The sequence below is a fragment of the Myotis lucifugus genome, unplaced genomic scaffold (genome assembly GCF_000147115.1).
Source record: "Myotis lucifugus unplaced genomic scaffold, Myoluc2.0 scaffold_109, whole genome shotgun sequence".
In the NCBI taxonomy this organism is placed as follows: Eukaryota; Metazoa; Chordata; class Mammalia; order Chiroptera; family Vespertilionidae; genus Myotis; species Myotis lucifugus.
The window spans coordinates 3,310,710-3,328,912 of record NW_005871157.1 but is presented as its reverse complement, the minus strand read 5'-3'; the positions used below and the strand labels follow the sequence as shown (position 1 = coordinate 3,328,912).

Below are 18,203 nucleotides of genomic sequence, written 5' to 3'. Positions count from 1 at the left end.
CCTTTTTTCTCACATCCTCTCCAGCATTTGTTGTTTGTTGATTTGTTGATGATGGCCATTCTGACAGGTGTGAGATGGTACCTCATTGTTGTTTTGATTTGCATCTCTCGGATGATTAGCGACTTTGAGCATGTTTTCATATGTCTCTTGGCTTTCTGAATGTCCTCTTTTGAAAGGTGTCTATTTAGGTCCTTTGCCCATTTTTTGATTGGATTGTTTATCTTCCTTTTGTTAAGTTGTATGAGTTCCCTATAAATGTTGGAGATTAGGCCCTTATCAGATATAATGTTGGCAAATATGTTCTCCCATGTAGTGGGCTTTCTTTTTGTTTTGTTGATGGTTTCTTTTGCTGTGCAGAAACTTTTTATTTTGATGTAGTTCCATTTGTTCATTTTCTCTTTAGTTTCCAATGCCCTAGGATCAGTATCGGTGAAGAAATTGCTTCGGCATATGTCTGAGATTTTGTTGCCTTTGGATTCTTCTAGTATTTTTATGGTTTAAGTCCTTTATCCATTTTGAGTTTATTTTTGTGTATGGTGTAAGTTGGTGGTCTAGTTTCATTTTCTTGCATGTATCTGTCCAATTTTCCCAACACCATTTATTGAAGAGACTATCTTGACTCCATTGTATGTTCTTGCCTCCTTTGTCAAATATTAATTGAGTGTATTGGTTGGGGCTGATTTCTGGGCTCTCTATTCTATTCCATTGATCTATATGTCTGTCCTTGTGCCAGTACCAGGCAGTTTTGAGAACAGTGGCTTTGTAATACAGCTTGATATCTGGTATTGAGATCCCACCTACTTTGTTCTTTCTCAGGATCGCTGCAGCTATTCGGGGTCGTTTTTTATTCCAGATGAATTTTTGGAGAGTTCGTTCTAGGTCTGTGAAACATGCCGTTGGTATTTTAATGGGAAGTGCGTTGAATTTATAGATTGCTTTGGGCAGTATGGACATTTTCATGATGTTGATTCTACCAATCCCAAGAACATGGTATGTTCTTCCATCTGTTTATGTCTTCCTCTATCTCTTTTTCAACGTCCTGTAGTTTTCTGAGTAGAGGTCTTTTACCTCTTTAGTTAAGTTTATTCCTAGGTAGCTTAATTTTTTTGGTGCGATGGTAAATGGGATTGTTTTTTTAGTCTCTCTTTCTGAAAGTTCACTATTGGTGTATAGAAATGCCATAGATTTCTTGGCATTAATTCTGTATCCTGCTACATTGCCGGATTCTTTTATTAAGTCTAATAGTTTTTTGATGGAGTCTTTAGGGTTTTTATGTATAATATGTCATCTGCAAATAAGGACAGTTTTACTTCTTTTCCAATTTGGATGCCTTTTATTTCTTCTTCTTCTCTAATTGCAATGGCTAATACTTCCAGGACTATGTCGAACAGGAGTGGTGAGAGTGGGCATCCCTGTCTTGTTCCTGTTCTTAGGGGAAATGGTGTTAGTTTATGTCCATTGAGTATGATGTTGGCTGTGGGTTTGTCATATATGGCTTTTATTATGTTGAGGTATGATCCTTCTATTCCCACCTTGCTGAGAGTTTTTATCAAAAATGGGTGTTGGATTTTGTCAAATGCTTTTTCTGCATCAATTGATATGACTATGTGGTTTTTTCCTTCAATTTGTTTATGTAATGTATCACGTTTATTGATTTGCGGATATTGTACCATCCTTGCATCCCTGGGATAAATCCTACTTGGTCATGGTGTATGATCTTTCTGATGTACTGCTGGATCCGATTTGCTAAGATTTTGTTGAGGATTTTGGCATCTATGTTCATGAGGGATATTGGCCTATAATTCTCTTTCATTGTGTTGTCTTTACCTGGTTTTGGTATTAGGGTGATGCTGGCTTCATAGAATGAGCTTGGAAGTGTTCCTTCCTCTTGAATTTTTTGTAGTAGTCTGAGGAGGATAGGTTTTAGTTCTTCCTTGAATGTTTGGTAAAACTCCCCTGTAAAGCCGTCTGGTCCTGGGCTTTTGTTTGCTGGAAGCTTTTTGATGACTGCTTCAATTTCTTCCATAGTTATTGGCCTGTTGAGATTTTTAGATTCTTCCTGATTAAGTTTTGGAATGTTGTATTTTTCTAGAAATATGTCCATTTCCTCCAGGTTGTCTAGTTTGTTGGAGTAAAGTTCATAGTATTTTTTAACAATCATTTGTATTTCTGTGGGGTCTGTTGTTATTTCGCCTCTATCATTTCTGATTTTGTTTATTTGGGTCCTCTCTCTTTGCTTCTTGGTGAGCCTGGCTAGAGGTTTGTCAATCTTGTTTATCCTTTCAAAGAACCAGCTCTTGGTTTTATTGATTTTCTGTATTGTTTTTTTGGTCTCTATGTCGTTTATTTCTGCTCTAATCTTTATTATCTCCTTCCTTCTGCTCACTCTGGGCTTTTCTTGTTGCTCTCTTTCTAATTCTTTGAGCTGTAGATTTAGATGATTTACTACCATTTTTTCTTGTTTGTTGAGGTAGGCCTGTAGAGCTATAAACTTCCCTCTCAGGACTGCTTTCATTGTGTCCCAAAGGTTTTGAATTGTTGTGTTTTCATTGTCATTAGATTCCAGGATGTTTTTAATTTCTTCTTTGATCTCATTGGTAACCCAATCAATATTTAATAACATGCTATTCAGCTTCCAAGTGTTTGAGTATTTTGAGTTGTTTTTATTGTAGTTTATTTCTAATATTATGCCTTTGTGGTCTGAGAAGATGCTTGGTATGATTTCAATCTTCTTGAATTGGGGGAGACTTTGTTTGTGACCCAATATGTGGTCTATTTTTGAATATGTCCCATGAGCACTTGAGAAGAATGTATATTTTGTGGCTTTGGGGTGAAGTGTTCTGAAGATGTCAATTAAGTCCATCTGATCTAGTGAGTCATTTAGGATTGCTGTTTCTTTGCTGATTTTTTGTCTAGCGGATTTATCCAGTGATGTCAGTGGTGTATTAAAGTCCCCTACTATGATTGTATTGTTGTTGATCTCTCCCCAGACATCTTCCTGGAGTTTTCTTATGTATGTGGGTGCTCCTGCATTGGGTGCATCTATGTTTATCAGGGTTATATCCTCTTGTTGTATTGATCCCTTTAGTATTATGAAGTGGCCTTCCTTATCTCTTGTTATGGCCTTCACTTTGAGCTCTATTTTGTCCGATATAAGTATTGCTACCCCAGCTTTTTTTTCATTTCCATTTGCCTGAAAGATATTTTTCTATCCCTTCACTTTCAGTCTGTGTGAGTCCCTTCTAATGAGGTGGGTCTCTTGTAGACAGAAAATGTATGGGTCATGTTTTTTTATCCATTCAGCCACTTGATGTCTTTTGATTAGGCCACTTAGTCCATTTACGTTTAAAGTTATTATTGAAAGGTACTTGTTTGTAGCCATTTCTATTTTTTTGTGGCTGTTTTCTTTCTGGGCTTTTTATTTCTTCTTTTTACACCAGTCCCTTTAGCATTTCTTGCATTGCTGGCTTGGTGGTGATAAACTCCCTTATCCTTTTTTTGTCTGTGAAACTTCTTATTTCCCCTTCAATTTTGAATGATAGCCTTGCTGGGTAGAGTATTCTTGGATTCAGTCCTTTGCTTTGCATCACTTTGTAAATTTCTGTCCATTCTTTTCTGGCCTGATGTGTTTCTGTTGAGAAATCGTTTGATAATCTGATGGGGGGTCCTTTGTAGGTAACTCTCTGTTTCTCTCTTGCAGCCTTTAAGATTCTCTCTTTGTCTTGTACATTTGCCATCGTTACTATGACGTGTCTTGGTGTGGGTCTTTTGGGGTTCATCTTGCCTGGGACTCTCTGTACTTGTGTAACTTTTTTCTTCCCCATATCTGGGAAGTTTTCTGTCATTATTTCTTCAAATAGATTTTCTAATCCTTGCTGCTCTTCTTTTTTTTCTTGCAGCCCTATTATGCGTATGTTACTTAGTTTCATGGTGTCCCGAAGCTCCCTTAGGCTCTCCTCCTGTTTAATTTTTTTCTCCAGTTGCTTTTCAGATTGAGCTTGTTTCTCTGCCTTATCTTCTAACTCACTAATTCGGTCCTCTGCTTCTTCTAGTCTGCTGTTGAAACTTTCCATGGTGTTTTTGATTGTAGCTATATCACTTTTCATTTCTTCCTGATTCTTGCATAGGTTGTTGATTTTCTCATCCATCCGGTGAATGAATTGTACAACCATTATTCTGAATTCTTTTTCTGTCATGTTGCATGCTTCAACTTCATTAATTTCCTTTCTTGGTGATTCCTCATTGTCTTTCCTCTGGGTGTTGTGTCGTCTCTTCATTCTGATTATCTCCTGATGGTTCAAACGTCGGGTTGCGTGGGCCTGGGCCTGGGCCGTGTGCAGTGGGAGCCTCCCACCACCCTAGTGTCACTGAAGAGCTCTGACACTAAGATGTGTGGTTGTTGTTTGTTGGTGGAACCAGGCTCGCTCTGAGTCAGTGTTGCCAGCGCTCAATGTGGCCTCGTACGTGCCCTTAGAACAGCCGTGGGCAAACTACGGCCCGCGGGCCGGATCCGGCCTGTTTGAAATGAATAAAACTAAAATAAAATAAAAAGACTGTACCCTTTTATGTAATGATGTTTACTTTGAATGTATATTAGTTCACACAAACACTCCATCCATGCTTTTGTTCCAGCCCTCCGGTCCAGTTTAAGAACCCATTGTGGCCCTCGAGTCAAAAAGTTTGCCCACCCCTGCCTTAGAATCAGGGACCCTGCCTGCACCGTGTTGAAAACCAGAGCCCCCTAGCATGCACCAGGAGTCAGAGTTCCCCAAGAGACCAGTATCAGAGTCTCTGTTGCTTCTCGCGACCTCGCCTTGAGAATCAGGGTCCCTGTGTACCCTTGCACCAGGAATTGGATTCACTGGCTCTTAGTATGAATGCACAGGGAGTCAGGATCTCAGGCGCAGGTGATAAGAAACACAGTCAAGTCACTGGTGCTTGGTGCTGCCTCCTGCCCCGAACGGGGTCCCTGGGCCTGTGCTACGCGGACAAATTCCCGTTTGCGCATTTGCTCCCAGCCCAGGGCTCCGAAGCCGGCAGTGCGTGTAGGATCAGTTCCCGGTGCTCACGCCTTTGGTTTGCTCCCAGCCCAGGGCTCCCGGCAGTGTGCGAAGGATCAGTTCCAAGGTGCTCGTGCACTTCCAGGCTTAGGCCCCGGCAAGGGGTGGGTCTACCAGTTAGTTACTCTGGCGCTGCCCGCGAGCCTGCGGGGAGGGGGGATGGGCTCTGTTACTCACGGATCTGCCACGGGGATCTCTGAACTTTTGGTGTCAGCAGGTCTGTAGCTGTGGTCACAGGTCTCTGTCCCCAATGGCTGCAGGGTCCTGGTATGCGTCTGAGATCAGACTGGGTGGTGCTGAGGCCAGGATCCTAGTCTCAAGCAGCTCTGTTTCCCAAGATGGCGTGGTCGCTGTGCCTGTGCTGGCCGCCCAGGAGTGTCTCCGCTGGGAGCGGGACTCTGCTGCCTAAGACTGCCCGGTTTAGCAGCCCCTTAGAAGACCTGCAGAATCTAACTGTCCCTAGCTCATACACACACACCACACACGTCCACACACTCCTCTATCACTTCCTTGCGCTCTCACACTCTCTCCCTCCCTACCTTCCTGCTGGTCGCCATTTTCCTCTCCCCTGTTTAGGCTTTTAAAAAACAATTTTCCAGAACACAAAGAATGTTGTTAAAGATAGGAAAAAAAAATATTAACAATCAGTTTTCTAGATCAAAGCTCTCTAGTCTTTCTTTGTTTTGTAATTTTGTTTCCCAGTAATGCATATATAATCTTTAAAATCTCCTTAGACGTTTATTTTATTTTATTTTAATAATATAGTTTATTTAATTTGATAGGTCCAAAATGTTGTGATTTCTTTATGTAACTAATATAAATAATTATTGAGATGTTTTACATAATTTTTCTCCATACTTTAGACTTTGTTTTGGCAGAGCTAATCTTATAAAATACTCAATGTACTTTCTTATCAGCTTTTTCTTTTCTATGAGCTATTATTTGTTGGAATTACTGCTCTGTTCTAGTTTATTTTCTTTCTTTTTTAATGATTTGTGTTTTATTTTTTTAAAATTAAATCTTTATTGTTCAGATTATTACAGTTGTTCCTCTTTTTTCCCCCCATAGTTCCCCTCTGCCCGGTTCCCACCCCAGGCGGTTTTTTTTTTAAAATATATTTTTTTATCATTGATAGTATTACAAATATCTCCCATTTCCCCCCATGTGTTTTTTTATTTTATTGATTTGTAGAGAGAGAGAAACATTGACTGGCTGCCTCCTGTACAATCCCTACTGGGGATCACGCCTACAATTCAGGGATGTGCCCTGACCCAGAATCAAACCTGTGACCTTTTGGTGCATAGGATGACGCTCAACCACAGAGCCACAACAGCCAGAGCTTCCTTAGGCCTTTTAATTACTTAATTACTTTTATGTGATATAAAGAAGCAAGTTGAAGTAAAAATAATATTTTAGACTAGCATATTAAATATTGTTTTTAACACATATAATTTTAAAGATCATGTGAACAGCCAAAACCGGTTTGGCTCAGTGGATAGAGCGTCGGCCTGCGGACCCAAGGGTCCCGGGTTCGATTCCGGTCAAGGGCATGTACCTGGGTTGCGGGCACATCCCCAGTGGGAGGTGTGCAGGAGGCGGCTGATCGATGTTTCTCTCTCATCGATGTTTCTAGCTCTCTATCTCTCTCCCTTCCTCTCTGTAAAAAATAAATAAAATATATTTTTTAAAAAATCATGTGAGCAAATTTTTACTTTTGCCACTTTATAAGTGTTTTGTGCTATTTTTAAAGAAAGTATATGGTTTGTGTACAAATGAATTTTAAAATAACATTAAGTTTGATTTTGGGATCAAATATATTTATTTTATATATTATATAATTTTTACTTTTTTAAAAAACAGTTTTATTTCTCTAACAACTTGGAGAAGGATTCATCTTGGCTATGCAGTTGATATATTCGAGTTTTGAATTTTTAATTATTTGTTTTAGTATTTGAATATCCATTTACCTACCTATCTATTTATTTAGATATCTATCATCTATCAATCTATCTTTTTTTTTTAATCCTCACCCAAGGATATTTTTTTCCATTGAGTTTTAGAGAGAGTGGAAGGGAGGAAGGAGGGGGATATGAAGAGAGAGAGAGAGAGAGAGAGAGAGAGAGTCACATTGACTGGTTGCCTTCCTCCCCCGATGGGGCTGAGGATCAAACCAGCAACCGAGGTACATGCCCTTTACTGGGAATCGAACCCATGACCCTTTGGTCCTTGGGCTGACTCTCCAACCACTGAGCCAAACTAGTCAGGGCTATAATATTTTTTAATTTTTTTTATTGATTTCAGAGGAAGGGAGAGGGAGAGAGAGAAACATCAGTGATGAGAGAGAATCATTGATCACCTGTCTCCTGCACGCCCCACACTGGGGATCAAGCCCACAACCCAGGCATGTGCCCTGACCAGGAATCGAACTATGACTTCCTGGTTCATAGGTCGACACTCAATTGCTTAGCCACATTGGCCAGGCTATTTTTTGCTTTGTTTTTTCAATAGAGATATAATTGACATATAACATTAGTTTCAGGCTTACAACATTATGTATTATATGATAGATACATGTGATATATGTTAAAATGTAGATGGAAATGTGTTAGGGCATAAGAAATAGAAAAAAAACTTTCACAGTGATATTGGTTGTTTATTTTTATAATTTTCATATTTTGTTTCTGAATGATGAGAGAGAAGAAAGAAGATTTGATTCATTTTCTTGGATAGTAACACGTTACAAGTATGAATAGTCCTTATTTCCAACAAAATATGGATATAATTTGCCAAAAATATTACTAGAAGCAATAACGATATAAAACTGTGTGTCACAATCTACACAGTAGTTGTGTTCTTCAGGATGATTGAGTATGCTCTTCTGATCTCCATCAACTGCCAAGCATATCAGTCATAGTGCATTTGCAGGCTCTCAGAGTATTCTGTTTCAAAAGGAAAAATATTAAATTTTTAGCTTTTAAGCCTATTTTAATCTCAATGTGTTTTTTTTAATAGCATGATATACATTCACTAAATGTATAAAAGAGATGAAGAAGGTTGAAAGATTAAGGCAATGAGTTAAGGGATAGCAGGTAGCAAATAATAGGATTCTAGAAAGAAAGTAAAGGATTCTATTTGCTTTGCAGAACAAAATCAATTTTATAGAAGAAAGGGGAAGTTTTAAAAGCTAACAAATAACCATGGCTGGGTAACTCAGTTGGTTAGATTAGCATCCTGTTACAACAAGGTTGTAGGCTCAATCCCTGCTTAGGGCACCTACAAGAGTTGACCAATGAATACATGCATGGGTGGAACAACAAAATCAATGTTTCCCCTTCTCTCTTTCTCCTTCCCCACCACCTCTTTCTCTAAAACACACACACACACACACACACACACACCACCACCACCACCACCACCACCACCAACAACAACAACAACAACAACACAAAGAACCAAGCAATTGTTCTGACTCAATATGCCCCATGAATTTGGCTTCTTGTTTCTACATCCCTTATAAAGCACTTAATATATATCATGGCCCTACATTTTCATCTATTCTCAAGGCTCATTGCTTCTTTGTGAAATTTAAGATGGGAAGGGTGTTGACAGTACAGCAGATAGGGTTGGTGGTAGTTAAGAGAGGAATTTGTGTGATCCCAGAGTGGGAAGGCAGTGACTAATAGGCAACTGTTAGGCATATCCATACCAGCAGGAGAGATGAGTCACAGCTATTTTTCATATCTGATTCTGTCCACACCTGTATTTTACAGGTTGAAGCAACCACAGTTTTTAGAGAAACTAAAAAGTGTAATAGCAGTGGACACAACTATGGTTTATAACAAGTTGTGATCATTCTCTTATCATTCAGCTTCCCACTTCTCTAACCTTTATTCATCCTTTGCTCTATTCTCACAGAATTGCTTGAATCCACAAATACCGAACTGTGGCCACTGAAGCTGACTCTGGAGGTGGTAGCTTGGTTCATTTTACTTATTTTCATCTTGGAGATCCTTCTTATGTGGCTCTCCAGCTTTACCCTCTTCTGGAAGAATGCCTGGAATGTCTTTGATTTTTTTGTTACCATATTGGTAAGGATAGCTATCCTGAGGATTAGTTTAGTGGGCTGAGGAATGTGCCTAGGTGAATCAAAATGACAAGAAAAGTTAAGATAGTTAGATCACAGGAAGAAACAAATAGAAATGTACCTAACTTCCTCCCCCCCGCCCCATCTTTTAAAACTGAAGTTCATTCATTGCAGGAGTTGGTACTAGGAGCAAGGCAGAATCTAACCCCAACATTAACCCCAACAATAATGTCTACCAGTTACTGAGCACTTACTAGTTGCCAGGCACTGTTCACATGTATTTTCTCATTTGAACTCCACAACAACCCAGTGAGATAGGCACTGTTTTGTCCCCTCTTTATTTATTTTTAATTTTTTTTGTTAATCCTCACCCGAGGATACTTTTCCATTAATTTGGGGGGAAAATGGAAGAGAGAGGGAAAGACAGAGAGAAACATTGATGTGAGAGACACACATCGATTGGTTGCCTCCTGCATGAGCCCTGCAACCAAGGTATGTACCCTTGACCTGAATCATCTGCAGGTTGACGCTCTATCCACTGAGTCAAATTGGCTAGGGCTATCCCCGTTTTATGTCTGAGCAAATTGAAGTATAGAGTTTAAGTAATTTAGTATAGAAGGACCAAATAGGAAACAATCACCAGAGAATGTTATTCAAGGGATAATCCCCAAGGAACTATGAAAAAAACAACCAGATAACGAAGGAACAACTATGTGGGTGCTTTGGGGTATATTTTACTCATAATCTGTGTGTTTCCTACAGTCCCTGCTTCCTGAGATTGTGTTGCTGACAGGGGTAGCAGGCCAGTCTGCATGGCTCCAATTGCTGAGGATCTGCCGGGTTCTAAGGTCTCTCAAACTCTTTACACGAATCCCTCAAGTTCGAGTCATTATTTTGGCCCTGGGCAGGGCCCTTAAGGTGATTTGACTGTAGCAGCAAAACCAGGTGGGCAAGGTGGACAAACATGGGGGTTACACGAGACAAGTCTGGGTGGGACAAAGAAGGCAATGAAAGATCCTGAGATTTGTTACTGGATGAGAAAGGGCTGTGGTCAAGCTGCTGTGGACTAAGATGGCTGGGCTCAGGGCGAAGTGAGGGTTTGTTGCGGGGATGACAGGGTGGGCTTGACTGGGCTATAGGTGGAAATCAGCCTTGTTTGGTCCAGCACTAACTTGAAGTCGTGGCTTCTAGAGCATGACGTTCCTTTTGTTGCTGCTGATCATCTTCTTCTACATTTTTGCTGTGGCCGGTGTCTACTTCTTCGAGGATTATACCCGTTCAACTCGCCAGGACCTGGTGTACCAAGACTTCTTCTCGTAGGCAGGACTGGGAGAATCCTGGGTAGGGGGAGAGAATTTGGGCATGAAACCAGGAAGCTAGTCTAAAGTATAGTAATATAGAAAGTATAGTCTATTGAAAAAAATTGGAATAGAACACAGTAAGGAGAGGCAAAGAGAAAGTAAAGGAATAGTTAGTGGTATTCACTCTGATTTTGAGGACAGGGCAGCTACCAGATTTGCTGTAGATTTTGCAAATTCATATGCACCTTCATCAACCATCTTTAAATGGCAGTATATTCCAGTAGTTAAGTCCTGGTTTCTATGCCTCAATTACCTCTTTTGAAAAATGAGAATAAGAGTGTAGGGGTAAATGAGGTAATGCATTAAAGCACTTAGCAGAGTATTTACACACATTGTGGTAATAAATGTCACTCTCAAACATGCTCATTAGTTTTTCCCCAATCTCTAGGTGTAGGGATTACACATGCACACATCTATATTCATTCAAAAGTAGAATCCTCTTAAGATCTTTGTCTAGAGAACACTGATTACTAGTAGAAAATCAATTTGGATTTAGAGGTGATAATATTTATGAACTGGAATCCAATCTTGTCAGCACCTCTCAGGTCTTTCTTAGTAGTTTTTTAAGAGTACAAGTTAGGAAAGTCCTATTTATCCGATTCAGGCCTTGATGTTTCCAACAAATTGTTTATGGAGGACTAAGAAGGAAATTTTAAATAGGTTTCTGAGAGCTTTTGTGATATATTCATTATCATTTATTATTTGGGATCATATGTTTATGTCACAAATCCATACATTTACTTGCCTATCAGTTCATACCAACAAACTAAATAGGAATGATGTTTGCTAAATTTGTAAGTGCTCTTCTGTTAGGTGAAGTCTGTAGGGCAGTGGAGAATGAGCTTACCAAAAAATGATACATAAGTGGTAGTCCGTTCAATTTTTACAAATTCAGTCAGTACCTATTTATTTATTTAAAAAATATATATTTTATTGCTCTTAGAGAGGAAGGGAGAAGGAGAGAGAGATAGAAACATCAGTGATGAGAGAGAATCATTGATCAGCTGCTTCCTTCACACCCCCTACTGGGGATTGAGCCCACAACCTGGACACATGCCCTTCACCTGAATTGAACATGGGACCCTTTAGTCCGCAGGCTGACGCTCTATCCACTGAGCCAAACTGGCTAGGGAAGTACCTATTTATTGAGTACATACTATATACCAGGTACTAATGGAATAGTATGTGAAATTCATAAATTATTCACGATAAAGGAAAACCTAATAAAACAACCTCAAACTGAAGAATGATTAGCTAAAAAAAATTGAGCACAGTAGAAAGTAGCCAGAGTCTGAGCTAACTATAAAGAAATGCTCTTAGGTTGCTTTACTAGTAAGAGTAATGAATGAGAATGAAGAAAAAAAAGTGAGAAGGAAACTGTCTGAGAGGTTTAGATTTCTGTTTTATCTGTACACACACCTTTTTCTCTAGGGACCCGTTGCATTCCCTAGTGACAGTGTTCATTCTCTTCACCCTGGATCATTGGTATGCACTGCTTCAGGACATCTGGAAGGTGCCTGAAGTCAGCCGAACCTTCAGCAGCATCTATGTCATCCTTTCGTTGTTACTTGGTTCCATTATCTTTCGAAATATCATAGTAGCAATGATGGGTAAGCATAGAAGAGGTAAAACTTGATGGGAGGGGTGGCTGGGAAGAAATTAGAGTGAAAGCTAATAGTGGTGGATTATGGAGCGAGAGAACCTGATACTGCAGGAAGGCTTGGGGCCTATAATGCATATTTCACTTGGTTTCTCCCCACCTAAGTTCTCTCCCTCGGTCTTGTCACATTCTCAACTCCTAATGGCCCTTTGGGTCAGTTACTAACTTTCAGACCATCAGGAATGAGCTGAGTGAAGAGATGACACATATGGAAGTTCATCACAAAGCCAGCATATTCAAGCGGCAGATTATCCAGAGGTCTGCCTCTCCATTTTCAAACCCAAATTTAGTTCTCAAAGGTTTCCTGATCTCATTCCCTGGGCCTTGACTCCATCTTTCCCTTGTGACAGGAGATTTGCCCAAGGGTTACAATGCCCCAGCTCTAGACTGTTGCTTGATTCTTTATCTCCTGTTGGGGATGTCCCTACTCTTTTTCACCCCTTTACCACAATTTGTTCTCTTCACTTAGTTTTCTTTATTTTATGATATGAATTATTTTCTTTATTAAATTCCTGCTTCAGTATAACTCTCTTCACTCTTCTGTGTTTTTTGCTTTGCAGGAGACAAAACCTGTCCCCTGATGGACTGAGGTCAAGCGTGAGCAAAGTGGAAGTCAGGTTAGGAGTGTGTACATGAACTGGGATAGACACACATGAAGGAGGAGAGGGTAGAAAACCAGAGATGAAAATTGGCTTTGAGAGGGCATTCATTCATTTAGTAACTATTGATCATAGTGGGTTGAATGGTAGCCAAAAAGATACGCCCATGTCCTAACCCCCAGAATCTGGGAACATGACCTTATTAGGGAAAAGGGTCTTTGCAGATGTAATTAAGTTAAGGATCTTGAGATGTGATTATTCTGGATTACCCAGGTAGATGCTAAATCCAGTGATAAGGGTCCTTATCAGATACAGAAGAGGAGGAGACATGGACATTGAGCAGCGGTTCTCAACCTGTGGGTCGAGACCCCTTTGGGGGTTGAACGACCCTTTCACAGAGGTTGCCTAAGACCATAGGAAAACACATATATAATTACATATTGTCTTTGTGATTAATCACTATGCTTTAATTATGTTCAATTTGTAACAATGAAATTGGGGGTCACCAAAACATGAGGAACTGTATTAAAGGGTCTCGGCATTAGGAAGGTTGAGAACCACTGACATAGAGAATGAGAGGAGATTGTGAAGACAGATATAGAGATTGGAGTGATGCAACCACAAGTCAATAGAAGCCAATGAATGCTAGGCAACTAACTGCCAGAGCTAGAAGAAGCAAGGAACCTTCTCCCCTAGGACTTCCAGAGGGAGTCAGTTTGGCTCAGTGGATAAAGTGCTGGCCCTCAGACTGAAGCGTCCAGGGTTCGATTCTGGTCAAGGGCACGTACTTTGGTTGCAGGCTCTATCACCCGGCCCAGTTGGGGCACATGTGGGAGGCAACCAGTCAATGTGTCTTGCTCACATAGATGTTTCTCTCTCTTCCTCTCCCTTTTACTCTCTCTAAAAAAATCAATGGAAAAAATATCCTCAGGTGAGGATTAAAAAAAAAAGACAATAATTCCTGCTCTCATATAGCTTACATACTAAGGTAGGGGAAAGAGACAATAAATAATAAATATATCAAGTAAGTATATTAATATGTTAAAATATAATAAGCATAAAAAATAGGACAGGTTAAGGGGGATTGGAGTACAGGGTGGGGGTTGCAGATCCATTGTAATCTTAAATAAGGTAGTTGGTATGGCTGCACTGAAAAGGTAACATTTGAGCAAACACTTGGATTAGGTGAGGGGGTTGCTATGTGTATATCTATGGAAGAGTGTTCCAGGAAGAGGGAACAGCTAGTACAAAGGTCCATGCCTGATGTGTTTCAGAAAGAGCAAAGAAGCCGTTGTGACTGCAGCAAAGTGAGCAGGGGAAGAGCGATAGGAGATAATGAGGACCTGTTCTGTAAGGTTGTGGAGGCCACTGCAGGGATTTAGACTTTGACTCTGAGTGAAATGGGGAACAGAGCAGAGCAGTGACATGCAATGACTTACATTTAAGAAGGGTCACCCTGGTTTCTATGTTGATAGACTGTAGAAGAATGAGGGAAGGAACAGAGAAATAAGTTAGGAGGCGATACTGCTCTCTAAGCAAGGGGTGATAATGACTCAGACCAGAGTGGTACCAGTGGTGCCAGTGAAAAAAGATGTATTTTGAAGTTAGAGTCAACAGAACTTCATGATGGATTGGATGTGGTATAGAAGAGAAGAGTTCAGGATGACTCCAAAGTTTTGGCCTGAGCAACTGGTAGGATGAATTAGCTGAGATGGGGAAGGCTATTGGTGGAAGAGATATGATGGATAAGAGTTCAGTTTTGGTTAAATTTGAGATGTCTATTAGACATTCAAGTGATGATATGTGAGTCAAGGTTGCATATAATAGACTGGATTGAGGAATGAGGTCTGGAAGAGAGGTTTAAATTTGCATTTAGTAGTCATTTAAACTCAGATGAGATCACCAAAGGAGTGATGATAGATGGAGAAGATAAAAGACCAAGAGCTGAGCCCAGGAGCCCTCTACCATTAAGAGATAGAATCATGGGGGCAAAGGCTATAGTTGAGGTGTTATAGGCATAGGGCTATGGAATGGGGAACTTGGCAAAATCAGGTTGTATGTGGAATGTGGAAGCCTGAGTAAAATTGAGCACAGAAGCTATGTGGTGAGGGGTACTAAATACAGATATAGCACATGGGATATTTGAGGTTGGAAGTGCTGAAGCTCAGATTTGGGGCTTGTTATACAATAATTTGTATATGCAATGAGCAGTTTGGCCCTCATAGCCTTAACACATCTCAGTGTTAAGAGATGGCCAGGGGCCCTAACCAGTTTGGCTCAGTGGATAGAGCATTGGTCTGCGGACTGAAAGGTCCCAGGTTTGATTCTGGACAAGGGCATGTACCTTGGTTGCAGGCACATCCCCAGTAGGAGGTGTGCAGGAGGCAGCTGATCAATGTTTCTAACTCTCTATCCCTCTCCCTTCCTCTCTGTAAAAAAAATCATTAAAATACATTTTTTTAAAAAGAAAGAAAGAAAAAAGAGAGAGAGAGCTAGGGGCAGCACCAGAATAATGAAAGAGCTAACTATATCTCATAAATGTATTTCAGGGAATAAAATTTCTTCATTTACTTATAGAAAGACCAGTCGACAAACGGAATCTTTGGACTTATCAGAAGAAGGTTCTAAAGAAGAGCCTGAAAGAAGTTACTCTGAAGAAGATTCAAGAGCATTTGGGTCAAAAAAAGAAAAGTCCTCCTCTTCCTCCTCCTCCTCCTCCTCATCTTCCCTCCTTTCCTCTTCTGAATCCAGAAAATTTGACTCTATTGGTAAGCAGGGGGTTTCTTTTTTTTTTCAGTATAATTTTCTTTTCTTTTTTCTTTATTTTTTTACTATTTTTTAAAATTGTTTTATTGCTTAAAGTATTACAAAGAGTATTATATATGTCTCCTTTTTTTTTCTTCTCCCCTTCAGCTTCCCCTAGCCTCCCATACCCAGCAGGGGGTTTCTTCCAATTGAATTCAGACTTCTCTAGGAGACATCCCAATCTTAATAAGAGCTCTCCCACTATATCTACTTCCCAGTTTTCTCTACCAGTCTGATTTTACTCTTTGTGTGCTTCATTTTCCCTGTACTTCTGCTTCACTTTGGATAAGTGTGGCTGTAGCTGTCTTTGCTTATTGTAAAAAGTGGTTTCTTAGTAATGTACCCTTTACCTTCCTCTCTGCTTCCTGTTACCTCTTTCCTCCCTTCTTTCTCCCCCGCACACCATAGGATTTACCAGTTCTTTTCCAACTTCCACAAGTCTATTTGTTTTTAAGAAGAATTCCTCCATCTTCTTAAGGTGAATTGGACTGGGAGACCCATGTGCACCAGAATCTGCCTGGGCTGATGGACACGGATCAGGATGAGTGCGTTGTTTGGCCTAGAGATTCACTCTTCCGGTATTTTGAGTTGCTAGAAAAGCTTCAGTATAACCTAGAGGAGCGTAAGCAGTTGCAAGAGTTTGCAGGTATGGAATTGGGGCAGTCATAGGGACCAGGAGTTAAGTACAATTGGAGTAGCATATATAACTGAGGATAAGCAAGTGGGTGTCCACTATTTTGATATCTCAGCTTCTGAATTTCCACCTCATACCGAAAAAAGGTAAATCCTTGGTTTGACATGTTACACTCTGGACATATGTTCCGATTTCTTCTAGAGAGAACCTGGCCATTTTGTTTCTTTAGTAGGGGACACCTAAACCCTTTCATGTCTGATAGCTTATTTCCTAAGAGGAGAGTGTTCTAATTGTTGGGAATTAAGACAAGGTGGGCTCTTACTCATTTTTGGTGACCCTCCCTTTTTGTACATTTCTTCTCTTTGAAGGCACATTTTAGACCTGAGCAGTAGGGCCTTAGGCTCAAGTTTTTGAGGTTGCATATATAATGACTGATAGCTGTAGGGATTAGATAGTGAGCAGAAATCCCACAAATGCCCACTACTCTCAAATTCTCAGAGAGGTTTATGAATTATAGACTTCTCTTCCTTTCAGTGCCTTCTAGTGTCAGCTGAGGCAGAGAGAAGTATGTGATTTAGATAGTAGAGTTATTTTCCTTAAGTTTCTCACTTGAAATTTCACCATTTGAAGATTAATTTGGATTAATAAATTTTCCCTCTAGAAGTAAACACCGAGTTAGGAGCCCTTTTTTACAACTTAATATGGATTAATGTTATCTTCCTCATACCTAATTGAAATCAACTCAATGTGAAAATAACAGAATGTGTGTTTGTGGTGGGCACAGGGAGGCATTAAAAGAAATTTATAGCTTTGGAATGTGGAATTTAGAACAGGATGTCAAAATAGACATTCATGTACTTTAAAAGGTTAATTTTGCTCTTTCCAGTTGTCCTCAGCCTTGCCTTCTCACTTGTTCTCTGAAGAGAACAGGATGAAAGAGATAAGATAGTAAGGCAGCTTCTTTAATCCTCATTAATGCATGTATGGCAAAGAGTACAGGTGTATATGGCTTAATTTTTTTCAATTATAGTTGACAAGCAACACATGGCTTAATTAAAAGTAAACATTAGTAAAAATTTGTGTGAGAACCCAGAAAAGCAGAGACTTCAAACATTTGTATGTTCTGAATATTCCCTGCTCTCCAGTCTCACAGTTTGTTTCTTTACAGTGCAGGCACTGATGAACCTTGAAGACAAGTGAAGCCAATGATGGATGGCTTCGATATCTTTGGCAACAGATATTGAAGGGAATAGTTTGAAATGGAGAATTCAAAGTATAAATGTTTAATAAATACTGCTGATAATTGCTTAGTGGCCTATCTCTGAGACCTAGGGGATATTGAAAGGCATAAGATAAGGTGAAAAAGTTAGTTTACATGCCAGTGGGACCTATGGTCCTTGGCTTTCTACCCTTCCCATAGCTGCTCAGGTTGACTCTTTCCTTGGTTTTATAACTGTGGTTCCCACCCTTCCTGCAAACTCTGCTTGCTGATAGAGTCCTAATTTCACTGTCTCTTTCCTGTTGGGCACAGGAGATTCCAGGAGCTATTAGTGTCACTAATCGAGAACTACTGTTTCCATTGCCTACTCTAGGAACATCGCTTCTACCCTGTACAGTTAACTTCAATCAGATATTGTTTTCACCTGTTTCTGGGGCCAAAGGAGAGTCCTTTATTCCATTTCCTTGCCATTGCTTAGCACAGTGATTCCACTTTGTAGTGTTAGGGTCACCAAAGGGGGAACACTCTAGGCCAAAAGTGGTAAATAATTATAAATTTATTAGGTCATCTGGAAACCAGATGGGTTGAGTCCCAAAATGGCACCAGCACCCAGGGATGGGGAGTCAGAGATTTTAAAGGACTTTAGGAGTGCTTTGTGCGGGAGGGGGCGGGCAGTAGAAGGGATATGGCCCTGGATGGTTCAAGGTCCTGGTGCAAGTTGGGAAGGGGAAAAGTTACTTGGTTCTTAGTAAATGGGAATGAGTACCAATTGGTCGGGAAA

At 40.1% G+C, this 18,203-nt stretch overlaps 1 protein-coding gene across 5 annotated transcripts in view; it reads left to right on the top strand.

Annotated features, from left to right (window-relative positions):
• The window catches only part of CATSPER2 (cation channel sperm associated 2), a 24,166-nt gene extending 6,655 nt beyond the window's left edge, over nucleotides 1-17,511 (top strand). The window contains exons 5-13 of one of the 5 annotated variants that reach the window (XM_014459530.2): nucleotides 8,976-9,148; nucleotides 9,907-10,062; nucleotides 10,336-10,460; nucleotides 11,937-12,115; nucleotides 12,324-12,423; nucleotides 12,726-12,782; nucleotides 15,342-15,532; nucleotides 16,048-16,114; nucleotides 17,372-17,511. In XM_014459530.2, coding sequence (XP_014315016.1) covers nucleotides 8,976-9,148; nucleotides 9,907-10,062; nucleotides 10,336-10,460; nucleotides 11,937-12,115; nucleotides 12,324-12,423; nucleotides 12,726-12,782; nucleotides 15,342-15,532; nucleotides 16,048-16,114; nucleotides 17,372-17,393 — 1,070 coding nt within the window. In that variant the 3' untranslated portion in view covers nucleotides 17,394-17,511. Of the gene's footprint in view, nucleotides 1-8,975; nucleotides 9,149-9,906; nucleotides 10,063-10,335; nucleotides 10,461-11,936; nucleotides 12,116-12,323; nucleotides 12,424-12,725; nucleotides 12,783-15,341; nucleotides 15,533-16,047; nucleotides 16,216-17,371 lie in introns of all 5 variants that reach the window. The other 4 variants (XM_014459529.2, XM_023757587.1, XM_023757590.1 and 1 more) reach the window with 4 other exon arrangements.
• The last annotated feature ends 692 nt before the right edge of the window (nucleotides 17,512-18,203 follow it).